This window comes from Nuphar pumila, chromosome 5 (genome assembly GCF_984573655.1).
Source record: "Nuphar pumila chromosome 5, dmNupPumi1.hap1.1, whole genome shotgun sequence".
In the NCBI taxonomy this organism is placed as follows: domain Eukaryota; kingdom Viridiplantae; phylum Streptophyta; class Magnoliopsida; order Nymphaeales; family Nymphaeaceae; genus Nuphar; species Nuphar pumila.
In genome coordinates, this window is record NC_143253.1 from 7,666,222 (window position 1) to 7,683,770 (window position 17,549).

General features: G+C 37.6%; 1 protein-coding gene across 1 annotated transcript; it reads left to right on the plus strand.

Moving 5' to 3' along the window:
• The first annotated feature begins 9,212 nt into the window (after positions 1 to 9,212).
• LOC149836654 (syntaxin-71-like) lies at positions 9,213 to 17,272 on the plus strand. Its single transcript, XM_090007063.1, has 8 exons — positions 9,213 to 9,484; positions 9,576 to 9,701; positions 10,869 to 11,034; positions 11,122 to 11,207; positions 16,741 to 16,809; positions 16,880 to 16,924; positions 17,012 to 17,074; positions 17,178 to 17,272. Exons 1-8 carry the CDS (start codon positions 9,329 to 9,331, stop codon positions 17,256 to 17,258), a joined length of 792 nt encoding a protein of 263 aa, XP_089863189.1. The 5' UTR covers positions 9,213 to 9,328; the 3' UTR covers positions 17,259 to 17,272.
• The last annotated feature ends 277 nt before the right edge of the window (positions 17,273 to 17,549 follow it).

The window sequence follows — 17,549 nt, forward strand, 5'->3', positions numbered from 1 at the left end:
AAAATAAAAAAAATAGAACTTCTTCAACACAGTCCTCTAATCATCGCCAAGATTTTGTGCATCTTCTTGTTCATTGTCTTTATCTGTCCCTTCAGCTCCACTACCCTGATTATCGCTAGCAGCCTACACAAGAAAAGAACAGTCAGTATTGATAAACAAAATATAATAAAATAAATTACACACTATATGTGATTCTATCATGTGCTCATATGTGATCTAAGGCAATAAAAAAACTCTATATGTGATTCTATCATGCTCATATGTGTGCTAAGGCAGTCAAAAAATTGAATATGTGATTATAGCATGTTCATATGTGTTCTAAGGCATATAAAAAAACTCTATATGTGATTCTACCATGCTCAGATGTGCTTTAAGGCAGGCAAAAAACTATATATGTGATTCGATCATGCTTGTATGTGTGCTAAGGCAGTAAAAAAATTAAATATGTGAATATAGCATGCTCATATGTGCTCTAAGGCAGGCAAAGCCAAAAATTTTATATGTGATTCTATCATAAATGATATATAACATGTTCATATGTGTTCTAAGGCAGTTAAAAAACTCTAGATGTTATTATAGCATGTTCATATGTGTGCTAAGGCAGTCAAAAAATAGAATATGTGATTATAATATGCTCATATGTGTTCTTAGGCAGTAAAAAAACTGAATATGTGATTATAGCATGCTTATGTGTTCTAATGCAATCAAAAAAACTTTATATGTGATTCTATCATGCTCATATGTGCTCTAAGACAGACAAAAAGTTATATATATATATATATATATATATATATATATATATATATATATATATATATATGTGATTCTATCATGCTCATATGTGTGCTAAGAGAGTAAAAAAATTGAATATGTGATTATAGCATGTTCATATGTGTTCTAAGGCATCTAGAAAAACTCTATATGTGATTCTACCATGCTCAGATGTGCTTTAAGACAGTAAAAAAAACTATATATGTGATTATACCTGAGAGGGACCTGGAATCGAAGATCCCCTATCCTGAACAGCGGCCTTGATCTCATTTCGGAGAAAGGGGGCGACGGTGTATTGGAAGTAGTTATTCAGTGATTCATTAATGATCTCGCGTACATCATCACCGGAAAGAATAGTCGGCTGCTTGGAGCTTATGTCGGCGCAAGAAGTTGGTGAGTCGTAACTGGAAGAACCAATAACTGGTGAAGTGTTCATATTACTCCCAAACCCGAACACGCGACCTTTTTTGGGTTCACCTGCTGCAGTCACCCATGCTGTAGGATCAAATGATGGATGCTGAGTAGCGTCTTCGCCATATCGCTCTACCATTTGTTGCTCATATGCCTCCTACAAAATAATGTTTAAAGTATTCATTAATAATTAATGATAACATTATGATGACTTGCATATATATTGCAATGATTATTAATAGAATTAATACATACCGTTGTCGTTCTCGCCTTCTCTGATACGAAGACTCCCGTGGTCTTCCGTTTATGTGTTTCTACAAACACATCCTTATATGGTACACTGCCTCCTTTTTCTGCTTCCTGCGAAGTTAAATGACAAAAGATTTAGTACACAAATTTGCAACAATACTTATAAAATTAATATTATATATTGATGAGTTACCATTTTCTTTAGGTGGCTCCCAAATGTTTTAGATCCACCTGTGTGTAGATGGGCTTCGGGCATCTTCGATCGATTTTGTGAAGCCTTCGCAGAGCGATTTTTAAATGCATCTTCCGCCCACATATCGCACATTTCATCCCAGTAATCTCTCCTGATAGTAATAGGACCATGGCCCTTCTACAGTAATGGATCATCTACTACGCCGGATGCTTTTTTTGCTGCAGTCTTCATAGTGTGCAGCATGTCTGCAAATCGATTGACAGCCACCTTCTGCCACACCTTCCTTGCATCATTTTCTTCCACCGTAGTTGCAAAGCGATTCGAAGCCTACAAATATTTTCAGAAAGTTAGTAGACATTGCTTAAATAAATTAAATATGAAACACATTAACTATGAGGAACAACTGTATACCATGAATGAGGACCATAATCTATCTAACACCTCCTTTGGGTACTCTTTCCATTGAGCAACTGGTCCTGGTAGATGTTGAAGAAGTGAATTCCTAATCTCCCGTACTACTTCTTGTGGCTCAAACCTCGTGCTGTACATGAATTGTTACACAGTAAATATTAATATAAAATATTTAAAAGATATGCAATAATTGAAAACAAAATACTTACGGTCGATTATCGATATACACTATTCGAATGAGTCTTCTTGTGCCAGCCTGAGAAGACCCTGTTTCCTGTGTTGGCTGTTGACTTGTGCGATCAACTGGTGTAGGTGGGTCGTGTACAGGCGCAACATCATCTGTAAAAAAATACACACCAAGTTCTCAGAATGTGCATTTGAACTAATCAAGCATCTAATTAGTTATATGATATACCTATCACAGGAGCCCGTGAAGATGAAGGTTGAGCCTGGCTACTACTGGATGAGCGACCACTATAACCTCCATGAACCATATTCTAACAAATAACATATGTCATACAATACATTCAAATAATTCACATCAAGTATTACAATGCATTCAAGTCATTCACATCAAGCATTGCAATGCATTCAAATAATTCAAATCATTGACATCAAGTATTGCACTAATTCAAATCATTCGTTAATTGCATAAATTATAATACATTCAGATAATTGAAATCATTCACATCAAGTATTACAATGCATTCGAATCATTCGTATCAAGTATTACAATACATTGAAATAAAATTTTTAATCATTCACACCAAGTATTGCAATACAACTCACATCAAGTATTACAATGCATTTAAATAGAGGTTTGTAGTATAAGATTTTGCTCACTAGCTTGAGAATTCTTCCTCGTCACTAGTTTGACTTTCTTCTTCTTCTTCTTCTTCATTGTTTGCCCATCCACTTGGTACATCATTTGGATCACATTCCTCTATGAATGTTTCATCAGCCAATGGAGATATGACATGCATATCATGCGCAACATCGTGACCATAAGTGAAGTCACAGACATCATCTGATTGATAGTAATCACTGTCTTCAGCTAACTCATCTTCTTGTAACTGATCATACTCGGGGTATAGTTTGGATTTCACCTTGCAAACTGCCCACCATTCATTTCTATCTGACTTTTTTATACTCGGATATGAAGTATAATAAACTTGTTGAGCTTGCGAGGCTAATATGAATGGTTCATATGTTCCAAACCTGGATTTATGATTCACCTCCACAATGCCTGAAGCTTTGTCGAGTCTTGTTGCAGTTGGATCAAACCAATGACACTTGAATACCGTAACCCTGTTATTCATGCCTAAGTAAGTCAACTCCATTATTTCCTCTATAACACCGTAGTAATCATGTTCATTTTCACCGTAGCTGCTACCCTTGACACACACGCCACTATTTATCGTTGATTTATTTATACCGTAGTCTTTTGTATGGAATCGATAACCATTTACGATATACCCGTTGTAGCATTGCACAACTTTGGTCGGACCATTTTCTAAATCACATATTCCTTGATCTTTAACATCACCATGGCGAACCTACGCACAAACATAAACAATTATTGTGATCACGATCAATTAAGTAACTTAGTGTTGTTTATAAGTACAAAATTTATGTTAGCTTCTTTACCAACTGTTTCAACCACTCCACAAACTTAGTTTCACGTTCTTTTTGTACTTCTGCATTAGTGAGATGTGAAACTTTGCTTTGCAACTCCAGATCAAATCGTCTGCAAACCACAAATACTTATATTACCGAGCCATGTATCCACATATAGAACATAAAAGGATTTATAATTGAGTTGCATATACATATACTTACTCGATGTATGGGTCGATCGCTGAACAATTAAAAAGAATATAGATGTGTGCTGCATCTTGCTCTCGATCTGTCAATAGCCTTGATCGGCAACTACCAAATGCATGCCCAAGTCGTTGAAATATCGACAGCTTGTCAGCTACAGTTACTTGTTCTCCATCATCGTTACGGGGCGGGCATGTGTAACGTGTTGAAATATGAGGTTCGAAGTACATAGATGAGAAATTTGAAATCTCTTCTAAAGTGTACGCCTCACAAATAGAGCCTTCTACTCTTGCTTTATTACGAACATTTTTTTTAGGTCGAACATGCATCTGACAAGAATATACATTTCAAATTTTAAATATCTGTCATTAAAGAGACAAATATAAAAAAACATATACCTTTCAAATGGGTACATCCATCGATATTGCACAGGGCCACCAACCCTTAGTTCATATGGCAAATGTATGATCAAATGTTCCATAACATCGAAAAATGCTGGCGTAAATATCTTTTCTAACAGACAAACAGTGGTGATGACAGAGTCCTCGAGATTCTTTACATCTGATACAATGACCTCCGATGCGCACAATGTTCTGAAAAATCCGCTCAATTCAGACAATACCCCCCATATAGGTTTGTCTAACATATCATGGAATGCTAGGGGTATCAATCGTTGCATAAAGATATGACAATCATGGCTCTTCAACCCATATAACTGTCCATCGTCAATCTTCACAGCCCGAGCAATGTTAGAGACATATCCATCTGGAAATCTCAGTTGTCTCAACCATTGACATACATGTTTTATTTGATCAGGTCCGAGCACGTACTTTGCCTTTGGTTTCAGTACTTTGCCATTATACTCTTTGAGTTCCAATTCTGGTCTTTTACATATTAATTTTAAATCCATACGGGCCTTCGGATTATCCTTCGTTTTTCCTTTAATATTCATTACTGTATTGAACACATTATCAAACACATTTTTCTCTACATGCATCACATCCAAATTATGTCGTATCAATAGGGTCGGCCAATACGGTAGTTCCCAAAAAATAGATTTTTTCGTCCAATTGTGTTCCTTCCCAAATCCACGGAAGGGTGTAGGACTGCGGGCATCTGTTAATACATCTGTAAAGTATCGCAATCTTCTTAAAATCTCTATGCCAGACAATCTTGAGGATGGACCTTCCATTTCAGTTGTGCCTGCTGTAAACGCATTCTTTTGACGTCGGAACGGATGATCGCTGGGTAGAAATCGACGATGGCAATCAAACCAGCAAGGCTTCCTTCCATGCCTCAATCTAAAAGCTTTGGAATCCTCCATGCAGTACGGACAAGCCAACTTCCCATGTGTGCTCCAACCAGATAACATACCATATGCAGGGAAGTCACTGATTGTCCATAGAACAGCGGCCTTCATGTTGAAATTTTGTTTTTTGTGGGCATCATACGTGGTAACACCGTCATCCCACAGTACTTTTAATTCATCAATCAATGGCCTTAGATATACATCAAGATTTTGGCCAGGTGAGGTCGGACCAGGGATCAACAGAGACAAGAAAAGATTTGGACGTTTCATACACAAGCTTGGTGGAAGGTTGTATGGAGTTATAAATACTGGCCAGCATGAGTATGGAGTTGATCTACCCCCAAATGGATTAAATCCATCTGTACATAGACCGAGTCTAACATTTCGCACTTCCATTGCGAAGTTCTGATGAGTACGATCAAAGTGCTTCCAAGCTTCAGCGTCAACAGGATGCGTGATCTTGTTTTCATCGTGTCGAATTTTATTTGCATGCCATCTCATGTGTTTAGCTGTCTTTGAAGACATATACAATCGCTGCAATCTAGGAGTGATAGGAAAGTAGCGGAGCGACTTGTATGAAACTTCCTTTGATCTCGTGCTACCATTGCCTCTTGTCTTTGGCTTGAACCGAGGATGCCCACATGACGGGCATGATATGTCGTTTTCCTGCTCCTTGAAATACAACATGCAGTGATTTGGACAAGCATCAATCTTTTTGTAACCCATACCTAGAGCGTTGACCATAACTTTCGCACGATAGAAATTTTGTGGCAATTTCTCATCTTTAGGCAACATACTCTTCACAATCATGCACAAACGGTCAAAACATGATTGACTCAAATTATACTCGGACTTCAAATTCATTAGTTGAAGAACTGCAGACAAGATAGTGTGACTCTCACAACCGTTCCAAAGTGGCTCATCAGCATCTTTAAGTAAATCATAAAATCTACTAGCTGCATCGTTTGGTGATTCTTCATCTACGACAGTTCTTACATCACTAGAACTCATAGCAGAACCCATTTCTGTTCCTGCAGCATCAAATATCAAATTCGTATATGGATTATCGTGCACCACATTCACCCGTGCATCAAAATCGTTTCTAAATTCTTCTCCATGAAACGCCCAGTTCTGATAATCACTCACAAAACCCTTTCTGTATAGGTGATGTCTAATGCCATGAGGTTCTACAAATCGATTATTCTTACAAATCTTGCAGGGACACCTAATCCGACCTGTGGGATCTACCGTACTGACACTCGCCGTTGCAAATTCAATAAAACTATCGACACCATCCATATATTCATGCGATAACTCATTGTCCACTATCCTACGGTACATCCATTCACGGTTTGCAGTCATTCTGTCGTATGATGTTACGAATAATATCCTAACGAATTAAGAAAAAAACAATCAGAATGTGACGATGAAGAAAATATCAAATTTATCATGCAATATACTATGTCAAACAATAACAAGAATTTTGATGCATGCATTGATAACTTAATATTTTCATGTGCAAACTATTAATGACATGATACAATCATTTGAAGCATGCTTTTATTATAAAATTTTACATGAAAGTCAAAATCAAATTGAAAGTAACTACATGCAAGCATGGATACAATTACATCAAACATTGCAATACATCATAATCATTCATATCAAATAAATGGCAAACATGTACCTGCAGCAAACACACATCAATATCTCACTAACTACTACCATGCTTAGCATGGACTCCGTACTCCAAAAATAAGAACACTTCCATATTTCTACATTAAAATCATGCTCAGCATGATCTCCGAACTCCAACAAAGACGTCCTAGATATCAACAACTAAGTGAGTGTGTGAACAATAAAGTGTTGCATTCAATAAATTAAATAACATGTGATACGTTTGCATCACTTACTCACCACGGGTATTTACCCGATTTGCATTGTTTTTGTCAATTACTTACCACAGGTGGCCGAGCACGAGTTGGTTCCGTTGAAAAATCTGCACAAAAACAAAACAAATTAAGTAACAAACTAACTAATCATGAAACAAGATGAAACACTAACTAAAAAAATTAAAACAAATTAAAACAACTCTAACTAATTGAAAGAAGAGAAAAGAAAAATAGTATATATGTTAAGCCAAATCTAACTAGAAGATGCTAATTTAACAAACCAGCTATAACATGTTGAACCAGTCGACTAACATAAAGTCATAGACAATTTCTAATCTGAACTACTTAGCAAAGGAATAGTAAATCAATCAATTAGTTTACTAGAAAAGATGTGAACTCCGTTTAACCACCACTATCATAAAGAATTCAAATAGCCCTAATCTAACTAACTGATTGTTAGAACATTAAATACCAATCTATCTAAGAAAAATATAATTATAAAAGACTAATAGATTGAAATACTCTAACTAACCAGATTTCAAGAAAACAAATTGAAGTAAAACTAACTACCAGTAGACATTAACAAACTAACAAATTGATAAAAATTTATGAACTACTCTAACTAGAACAAACTAACAAATTGATAAAAATTTATGAAATACTCTAACTAACCACAGTTGATTAAATCTCAACCTAGCCAGTTGATTTCGATTTGAATTTTTTTTTTATAATTAAATTTTTTTTTGAATTTTAAATCTCAACCTAGCCAGTTAAACCACCTGCCTTTCCGGCAGGGAAGGGGGTTAAACCCCCTGCCGGAAAGGCAGTTCCGGCATGGGGGGTTGACCCCTGCCGTGCCTTTACGGCAGGGGGGGTCGACCCCCTGCGTTTTCGGCAGGGGGTCGACCACCCATGCCTTTCCGGCAGGGGGTCGACCACCCCTGCCGGAAACGCAGGGGGTCGACCCCCCATGCCTTTCCGGCAGGGGGTAACGCAGGGGGTCGACCCCCCTGCCGGAAAGCACGGGAAGCGGCGGCTGGCGAGGTCGCCGGTGGCCGGCGCAGTCGACAGCAGAGAGGGGGAGACCTGGAGCGAAGCTCGGGGGCCACTGGGTCGCCGGAACTCAGAGCGGAGGCGAAGAGGTGGCTGCAGGGAGGATCGTCGGTCGTCGGCGGCTGAGGACGCCGGTTGCGAGTCGCCGGCGAAGGGGAGACAACACCTCCCGGCAGCAGCCACAAAGGAACAACAGGGAGGAGGAAGAGGTCGGCGGCGGGTCGCCGGTGCTCGGAGTCCCTGGCGCAGCCGCTAGCCAAGCAGGGAGCTCGGCAGCGAGGATCGTCGGCGAGGCGGCGGCGGCCGGACGGTGGCGAGAGCCGACGGGCGACGGGAGGGAGAGGGCGGCGGGCGGGAGCAATACAGCGAAACAGGAAAAAGAGAAAGAGGGATGGGATTAGGGATTTACGCGATATTTAGCGACGGAAACATTCTGTCGCTAAGCCGTCGCTAAATCAAAATACAAAAACCGCGACGAAATATATACTGTCGCTAATCCGTCGCTAATTAGCGACGACAGAGTTCCCTCTCTAAATCCATCGCTAAAATGGTGTTCTTGTAATAAAAAGTAGCGACAAAAAATTTAGTCGCTAATCCGTCGCTAAGTAGCGACAGATTAGCGATAAAATTTGTTTCTTCGCTAATCCGTCGCGAATTAGCGACAGATTCTATCTCTAGCTAATCTGTCGCTAATTAGCGACGGAAAAAATCCGTCGCTAATTTCCGTCGCTAATTAACAATTTTCTTGTAGTGCACGATTAAGTGCTCAAGCACCTATTCATCAAGCAACTAAGCATTTTAATATATATATATATATATATATATATATATATATATATATATATATAGAGAGAGAGAGAGAGAGAAGGGTCTCTATTTTTTAGGAGCTTGCAGTGATTTGATGATGCTTTTCATGGAATAGAGATTCCAACACCTCTTTTGAAATGATGAGACACTTTTTAACTAACAAACCTGAATACCGTTACTTTCTTCTTAAGACCATCCTTCGTGTCCACGAGATATATTCATTTTGGGGTAATCCTACAGCCTAGGAAACAATTTTGTCGGGGGAAGAGGAAGAGAGAGAGGGGGGCCAGGGTGGTCGTTGATAATTTCCTTTGCCTGCCTTCCTCTGTGAGGAGGAGGAGGAGGAGGAGGCATTTGGTTTGGGTGGGCTGCTGCTACAGAAGAAAAAGGAGGAGGAGGAGAGGAAGCAAGATGACCGTGATCGACATCTTATTTCGCGTGGATGCCATCTGCAAGAAGTACGAGAAGTATGACGTTGAGAAGCAGAGGGATCTCAACGTCTCCGGTGACGATGCCTTCGCCTGCCTTTACTCTGACATTGAAGCTGACATCGATGCCGCCATTCAGGTCTCTCTTCTCCCTCCCCACATTTTAGTTCACATCTCTTCCCGCTGGTTTTGATTGCCCTAAACCTGGAAGGTGTTCTTAATGTTTTTAGAAAGCAGAGGATGCATCGAAGGAGAAGAATCGGGCGGCCGCCGTGGCGATGAAGGCGGAGGTCCGACGGACCAAGGCAAGATTGCTGGAGGAAATCTCCAAATTGCAGAAGCTGGCCCAAAAGAAGGTTCTCTCCCTCCATCCGCAATTTTTACTTTTTCATTTCTTCTTTCTCCATTTTGTAGCTTCCTTGAGTTCTGGAAATGGTTACAATTTTTTGGGTCTTTTTTGTTATGGTTTTATGGGGGATGATGTTTTTTCTTTCTTTCTTTTTAATTTGGTGGAGACTATCGTTTCCTTCAGTCCACATGATTGGGATCTACGTACGTGCGAGTCCTTCTTGTTCATCTTTTCTTTTTTCTCGGATCACTATCATGAGTTTCAATTGATAATTTGCATTTCTTTTTTTTTTCCTAACTTATGAAACCGCTTACGATTCTTAGAATCATGCTAAAACCGCTTACACTATGACATTGATCATTTCAGCCCTTGAGTTTCTCGTTAGCTGTTATTTGTGTCAATGCGATCATTCCTGACACTTTTTAAATAGCAGACGATAAGTTCGTTGGATTAACAATATTTGTTGAAAATTTGGATTTGGGTTCAACACATAGTGTAACCCGGTTTAACACTAACGAGGGGATAGTGGGCCATTAGTAGGCAATTAGTAGGGTAGGGGTTATAACCCTCCCTTATCTTCACCATAGGTATGGCTTGCTGCATGATGAGGGCAGCTAAAGCCTATAGTTTGTGTCCTCGTAATTCTCATTTGGGTTTACCGAGCACCCGCATGTTGCATCGACCATGGCATCTACTGGTATCTGTTGATTTTGCATTTCGGTTTCAATTCTATAATATACGCCAACATTGGCCCACTAACCCCTCGTTAGTGTCAAACCAGGTCACACTATGGGTTGGACCCAAACCCAAATATCCAACAATATTGTCTCCATTGCCTTTTGTTATTATTGGATTTCTGTGATTCAATTTATTCTAATGGCTATAAAACATACATACACCCTGGATAGGGATTCCTTTCCCACTGGCCACCCTTGTGCGCAACATTGTGTGAGGGCATCGCACTACGTACCTCTTCCTTCCATACTATCCGAAGTTGTTCATGAATCTCCCCTACAGAACTCGTCATCATGTGCTAGTGTCTACCTTGAGATGGATTTGTCATGAAAACAAGGGTGCTTGTTTGCTTGTGTACTAACCTTTTTTGTTATTTTGCTCTTTCTTGGTCACTTTTTGTTAAATGTTCTAATTTTCTGGTGACTAATTGAGTGTCTAGGTTAAGGGGCTTTCAAGGGAAGAACTAGCTATTCGGGGTGATTTGGTAGCTGCATTATCAGAGAGGATAGAAAAAATAACAGATGGGCAAGGAAATGGTGGAAAAAGGGCTGGAGGTTTTGGAACATCAGATTCCCGTATGGAGCCCAAAATTGATTTCAATACAGGTGCTGAATTTAAGAATGAACGAAAATATGAAATGTGCCTCTTTTTATCATTGCTGGCAATAATTAATTTGCTATCCAATGCAACAGATGGAAGGTTTGATGATGAATATTTTCAGCAGACTGAAGAATCAAACCAATTCAGGCAGGAGTATGAAATGCGAAGGATAAAGCAGGCAAGTGAGGCATTTATACATTGTTCTACAATTTCCCTTTTCAAATTTTGAATAAATTTTGTTGGGAGGAGTAAACTTGTTGAAAACATTATCATTGTTATTGCTTTCATTGTGCTTCTGTTTCATCATTAGGTGTTGTTTTAAATGGATAAAGGACGTTTCCATGACTATCATTAATTCAGTCAGTCCATTGCTTTGAAGAGCCTATGCAACTTTATCTGAACGGCTTCTCATTAACTTAATCATTCTTTGGAGTGCAGATTGTTATTGGACAAATGATTTTGTTTGTAATGTCAACTGGGGACTTGTTACTCGTCATTCTCTTGGAAGTGAAGGGTTGTTACATCATATTTCTTCCCTATTGTAAGTTGGGCATCTAGTTTGGTAGGAAATCCATGCCAATGTCCCTTGTCCAAACCATGGGAAGACTAATAACAGCAAGAGAAAACAATACATATAATAAAAGATGATAAAAAGGACAACTAATTAATAAATGAAGAACATGGGCAACCAAATTGTTGATGAAAATTATTGTTATCCAGATTTCAAGAAAAATGAAAGAAATTGGCAAAATAGACTAACTTTCCTACTAAGTTCACTTTCTTGTCATTAACATCCTTCCTTGATCTTATTGTTCTTGGTTCTCGTGAGGCAAATTTATATCTTGGATACTTACTAAGTTGCCAAGTCCTTTGTCTAGCTCTATCGGTCAAACATTTCATTTACTGTCGTTTCCTTCCTTTTGGTAGCTCTCTCCAAATTGGTTGACCCAACCTTACCTCTTTTTTTTTTTTGTACCAATCCTCATACCAGTTAATCCTTTGTTGTCTTCTAGAGAACCAACTATTTTGTACTCTGTACAACTCTCAAAAGTGAAAACTTGTGTCATGCCAATTTATGCAGTGTTGATGCCAACTACCATAAACCCAAACATCTAATACCTGGCCTAGAAAAGCATTTGGGTTGGAAATCCGATCTCAATAAGCAAGCAGCATTGCACGTACATTACAACTACCTTCCCTCAAAGAATTCTGAAAAAGGAAATCATGGTTAGATGTATTTCTTCAGTGTTTAAGGATGTGGAATAAAGACATTAAATAAATTGGGATGTGATGCCAGTGCAACTTATGAGAGTCTTTTGCAATATAAAGGTATTTGGCAGCTATGTCACAATGACACGCATAAATGGCCTCGTGTCAATCGGACACGAACACATTTTGGTGTGAGACACGGTTATGACACAGTCCAAAACCTGTCAGAGACTGTCTCAGCTTATTTCAGTTTCAAGGCACCTTTGGGAAAAAAAAACACTTTTAAGGGATCTCCACCGTATATTTGGAGAGAGAGACGGCATGCAATGATAGCTTTTTGACAGGTAATGATAGTTTTTTTTTGTTAATTTTTCCATCAGCTCATTTGAGAGAGAGAGAGATGACATGCAATGATACTTTTTGACATCTAATGCTAACTTTTTTTTTAATTTTCATCATCTCAGTTGAGAGAGAGAGAGAGAGGTCGATTGGAGAGAGAAATCCTCTCATTTCACTTATAAATACTACAAAAATACCCTTACATGTGGGTAATATAAAGGATTTTATATTGATTACATTATATTAACACAAAATATTTTTTAAGTGCATAATACAAAACACAAAAAGCTTTTTAAAGAAAAAATATAAAATATGTAATATTAATATAAAACACTTTATATACACACAGAGAGATATAATAATATAGTCACTAGAATACGAAAACTAATGTATGAACCACAATTTCCCTGGATTTTTTGTTCTTTTCTCTTAAATCTAACCATATGAATGTGATTTACATGCTTGGTTTTATAAGGATCAGCTCTTGTAAATGATATTTTTGCAAGGCTTTAAAATTAATGGCTCATAATCTTCATAAATATTCAAGCATTCAAAAATCACATTTTTAATCGTAAATCCATGATCCAAGAGTTGATTCCTAGCAAATTTACCATGCCAAACACATCTACATGGTTGGATTTGCAGAAAAAAGAAACTCATTGCAAATGCTGATATTTCTAGTTCTCATATTCAAGTGACTATATATATTCACCGTGTCATCATGTCTAGGGGGTCAATGGGCCTGGTTTACCTGGACCTGACCCAAACCAAACCTTATAGGGTCTGGGTATGGTGACAAATAAGAAGACCCGATTAGGACCCGGGTCCGGGCCCAAAGGTCCGATTATTACATGGACCCGGGTATAGTTTGTGAAATTTTACCAGACCCGGACCCAACCAGAGTTTTGATTAAGACCCCCAAATTTTCAGTGTGAAAATGATAAAAAATATGGTTTTACTGGGGATGGTCCGGGTTTGGTTCATGTAGTTCTTATCGGGTCTGGGTATGGTTTTTCTTATAGTGAACCCGATTAAACCCAGGTCCGGACCTGATACCATACCCAAAAATCTGGTCCAAGTCCGGTTCCACCTGGGTCCGAACCAAACACAACCCGTTGACACCCCTAATTATCTCATACTTTTTTAAATTTCATTGAACTAGTACCACGTTTGCAAGTCATGTACACATACATGTATCTTTGTGATATAGATTGGAAGTCCTAGATTGTTACTTTTTTTGCATGCCCTATCTTCAGCCCTGACTCCCTCACAGAGTGGGATTCTTTAGAACAACCTAGACACAAATTCATACTCAAACACAGTGGTAGATCTCCTACTGTAGGCAAAATTGCAATTGGCATGCTTCTTTATAGCTTTCTCTATATTAAATGGTATGATGCTGCACTTCCTTCCATTGACCTTAAGTATGTAAGTTTTATAAAAAAAATTCATTGCAAGCCATAATCTCCAAAACTTTACAACAAAAGCCTGCCCAAATAGCAAGACATCATCCATGAACATGAGGTGTGTTAAGTTAGCTAAACCTACCATGTTCAAACCAGAACAACACTTTGAGCTAACAGCCCTATCTAGCAGTCTACTAGATCCTTCTCCTGAAATGTTGAAAAGAAGTGGTGGAATGGATTTCCCCACCTCAAGCATCTGCGGGTATGAAAAATTCACCAATATTTTCATTAGTTGAAACTGCAACAGATGTCATGGATGGAATTTACTTAAACCATCTTCTCTATTTAAAATAGAACCTTATGCATTTTAACCAAAGGTCCAAATTTTCTCAACTAATAGAGTTAAATGCTATCATAGCATCAACTTTTAGGAGAAAGGCTTTCTCAGCATCAACTTTTAGGAGAAATGCTTTCTACATTTATGGAATGTACGATTTGTTACCAATTGCCCTTGATTCTTGAATATACCGTCTTTGGACTAAAGGTTTTGGTTGACTGATACAAACCTTTGTCAGCCTACCTGCTAGGTCCTCAGAAACAGCAGATAGAACATTCCTGAGAGAGCGAGAGAGAGATGCCTGAATCTTGATAATCCTCTACACAATTCTTTAGGTGATCACCAGCAGTGAACCATTTAATTCCTTCAGTGTTTTATGTTATTGTACTTGTGTTTTGCACAAATCTACTAAATAATTATGTCTAACATTGATAGAGTTTTTGTTCTACCATTAAATGAAATGGAAAGGTTCATAATGGAAAAAATAGCTTTGTTCCATGCTTACATCTTAGTCAGCTTTCTGTATGGCAAATTAACCTAGCACTCATAGAGAAAGGGATATGGAAAGATCTTAGCCCATTTACCAATCATTTTTGAACAAATTATGCTTCTGATGGTTGAATTTATTTAATCTATTCATCATGCCATCTTTAAGAGTGGCAAGTAAGGAACTTGACATAGTTCATAGAGGTTTGACCATGTGCAGCACTTTCAGTTTCCATTCTCATGTTGGACCTGAAGAAAATCTTGTTGCGTAGTTGATGGAGCCTCATACCCCACATTCTGGAGTAAATAGGTATTGTCGGTGGGGTTAGCATATTGCATGATCCATTTACCATTTTGAACTGTCTAGGGGATTAGACATGTAATTTTTTTATGAGAAGTATATATATATATATATATATATATATATATATATATATATATATATATATAGATATATATATATATATATATATATAGAAAGAGAGAGAGAGAGAGAGAGAGAGAGAGAGAGGATTGTGCTGCCCCCCGTTTCATTAGGTCACTGTTAGGACCCTCCAAAAACCATAGTTTTAGGTGTTTTATGCTAGATCTGCACCATTAGATGTATTTATCATTGTTTATTCAATAGAAAACATGTTTTTTATCAAGCATCTTTACGCTCAGATGTGTATTTTACAGAGGTAAAAAAATCAATGATTGATATTATACTAAGATTTGATGATAAAAAATTCACATTTCTATATCAAATCAATTTGAAACGAAGCTTGCAACTTAAACAATAAACAATGATAACCACATCTAACAGTTCAGATCTAGCATGAAACACCTAAAACTATGATTTATGCAGGGTCCTAACGGTGACCTAATGAAAAAAGGGACAGCACAATCCACATTCTCATATATATATATATATAAACACACTAGAAGCATATCCCTCAGAATGCAGTGCAAATTATGTATCCTGGTTACTTCTGTTCAGACACTTCTCTGAGGCACAGACACAAAAGATAATGCTACGAATGCTTAATAATTTGCTAAAACATGAATTTATAAAATGTAAACTATTGATCTTAATAAGATTAGGATCTGATAAAATGTTCTACATCAAATCCAGGAGCCAAACTAGAAAGGTATAGAAATCGTGTCACCTTTATGAAAAGCAATTGCCTGTTGTCAGCCTGTAAGGCATGTGACTTGGCTTTTTTTACCAGAAGTGTGGCCCTGTGGCCCTCAATATGCACAGTATGATCTTTCTTGCTTTTGCTGTAATTCCCAAGGCGCATACACATGGAAGATGATTACCTGCTAGTTACATGTTAAGATTTTTGCTAAAAAATGCATTCATGTATATGAAAGTAAAATATTGTAAAGATTCTCACGTACTGTTCTACATCTAAATCTTGCAACAAACCTGAAAACATATGACAGCAATCTTGTGCCCATTTGTGGTGCAGGAGAAAGATGTCAAAATAGAAATTAAAAATTGAAGTATGATTTTTTTTGCCCATGTAATGTATTGAATTTCTGAAGAAATAAATAGCCATATAGCAATCTCATTGCACCTAGTAGCAAAAGAGAAATTCAAAACCAAAAATAAATAAAGAGATGAACTATGAAATGCTTTGCAGTCAGAATGCCTTCATGTAAAAGTTATTAGATTGATGGTTGGAGTTGGCCTTCGCTACTGTCTAAAAATGTTATCTGTAGGTTCTGTTGGTGTTTAGAATCAAGCATGACTCGTGGCATTTGAAACATGCCATTATTGTCTAGAAATGTGTTCCATTTATGCATACATATCAGAATGGGGAACTAATGTTGTTCGTTGATTCTTATGTCATGCTTTTAAGTAAATGGTATGAAAATATTTTATACTTACGGAGAAAGTGGAAGATGCATATTTCTTGTTCTAATAATCCTGTTTTTACTACACGCAGGATCAAGGTTTGGATGTTATTTCGAATGGATTGGATACACTGAAGAACTTGGCACATGATATGAATGAGGTTTGTGTTATGCTGTTTCAGCACCATGGATAAAGTGCTCGATTTCTGATCTTTGAATGGTTGTGTACAGGAGCTAGATAGGCAGGTACCTTTAATTGATGAAATTGATGCAAAGGTAATATTCTATTCTTATTCATCTCATGCCATCTATTCCTTTGAAGTTTTTTTCCAGGCAACTAATTTAAGACGTGTGTAAGTGTAGGTTGACAGGGCGACAGCAGACCTTAAGAATACAAATGTTAGATTAAAGGAGACTGTCCACCAGGTAACTAGCATAACTAGATGGTGTGAAAAAATTTTGAGATTTAATTTTATCAAAATGAGCTTGTAAGTTTTCTAATGAAATGCATATTTGACCATTGTTGCAGCTAAGATCCAGTCGAAACTTTTGTATTGATATTATCCTTTTATGTATTATACTGGGGATTGCTTCATACTTGTATGAGTAAGTTTCTAATTCTTCACATCATATATGAGAAAATTCTTAACAAAGATGCTTAAAAATATTTTTATCACTAGTTCAAAAATGATAGTGATTCATCTAATGCCTTTGTGCATCACTCTTGAAGCCATTTCTTTCAGCTGGAGCAGAAATCATCTTTGTATGTAGTTTTAACATCTAAATGAAATGTTGATGAGCCTTGTAGAAGTCTAATTTTTTGGACAGCCATATTGGATACTTGCTCAAATTATTTATTTTTTTAGGTATCAGATGCTTTAAACAAAGGGAATTTTAATTA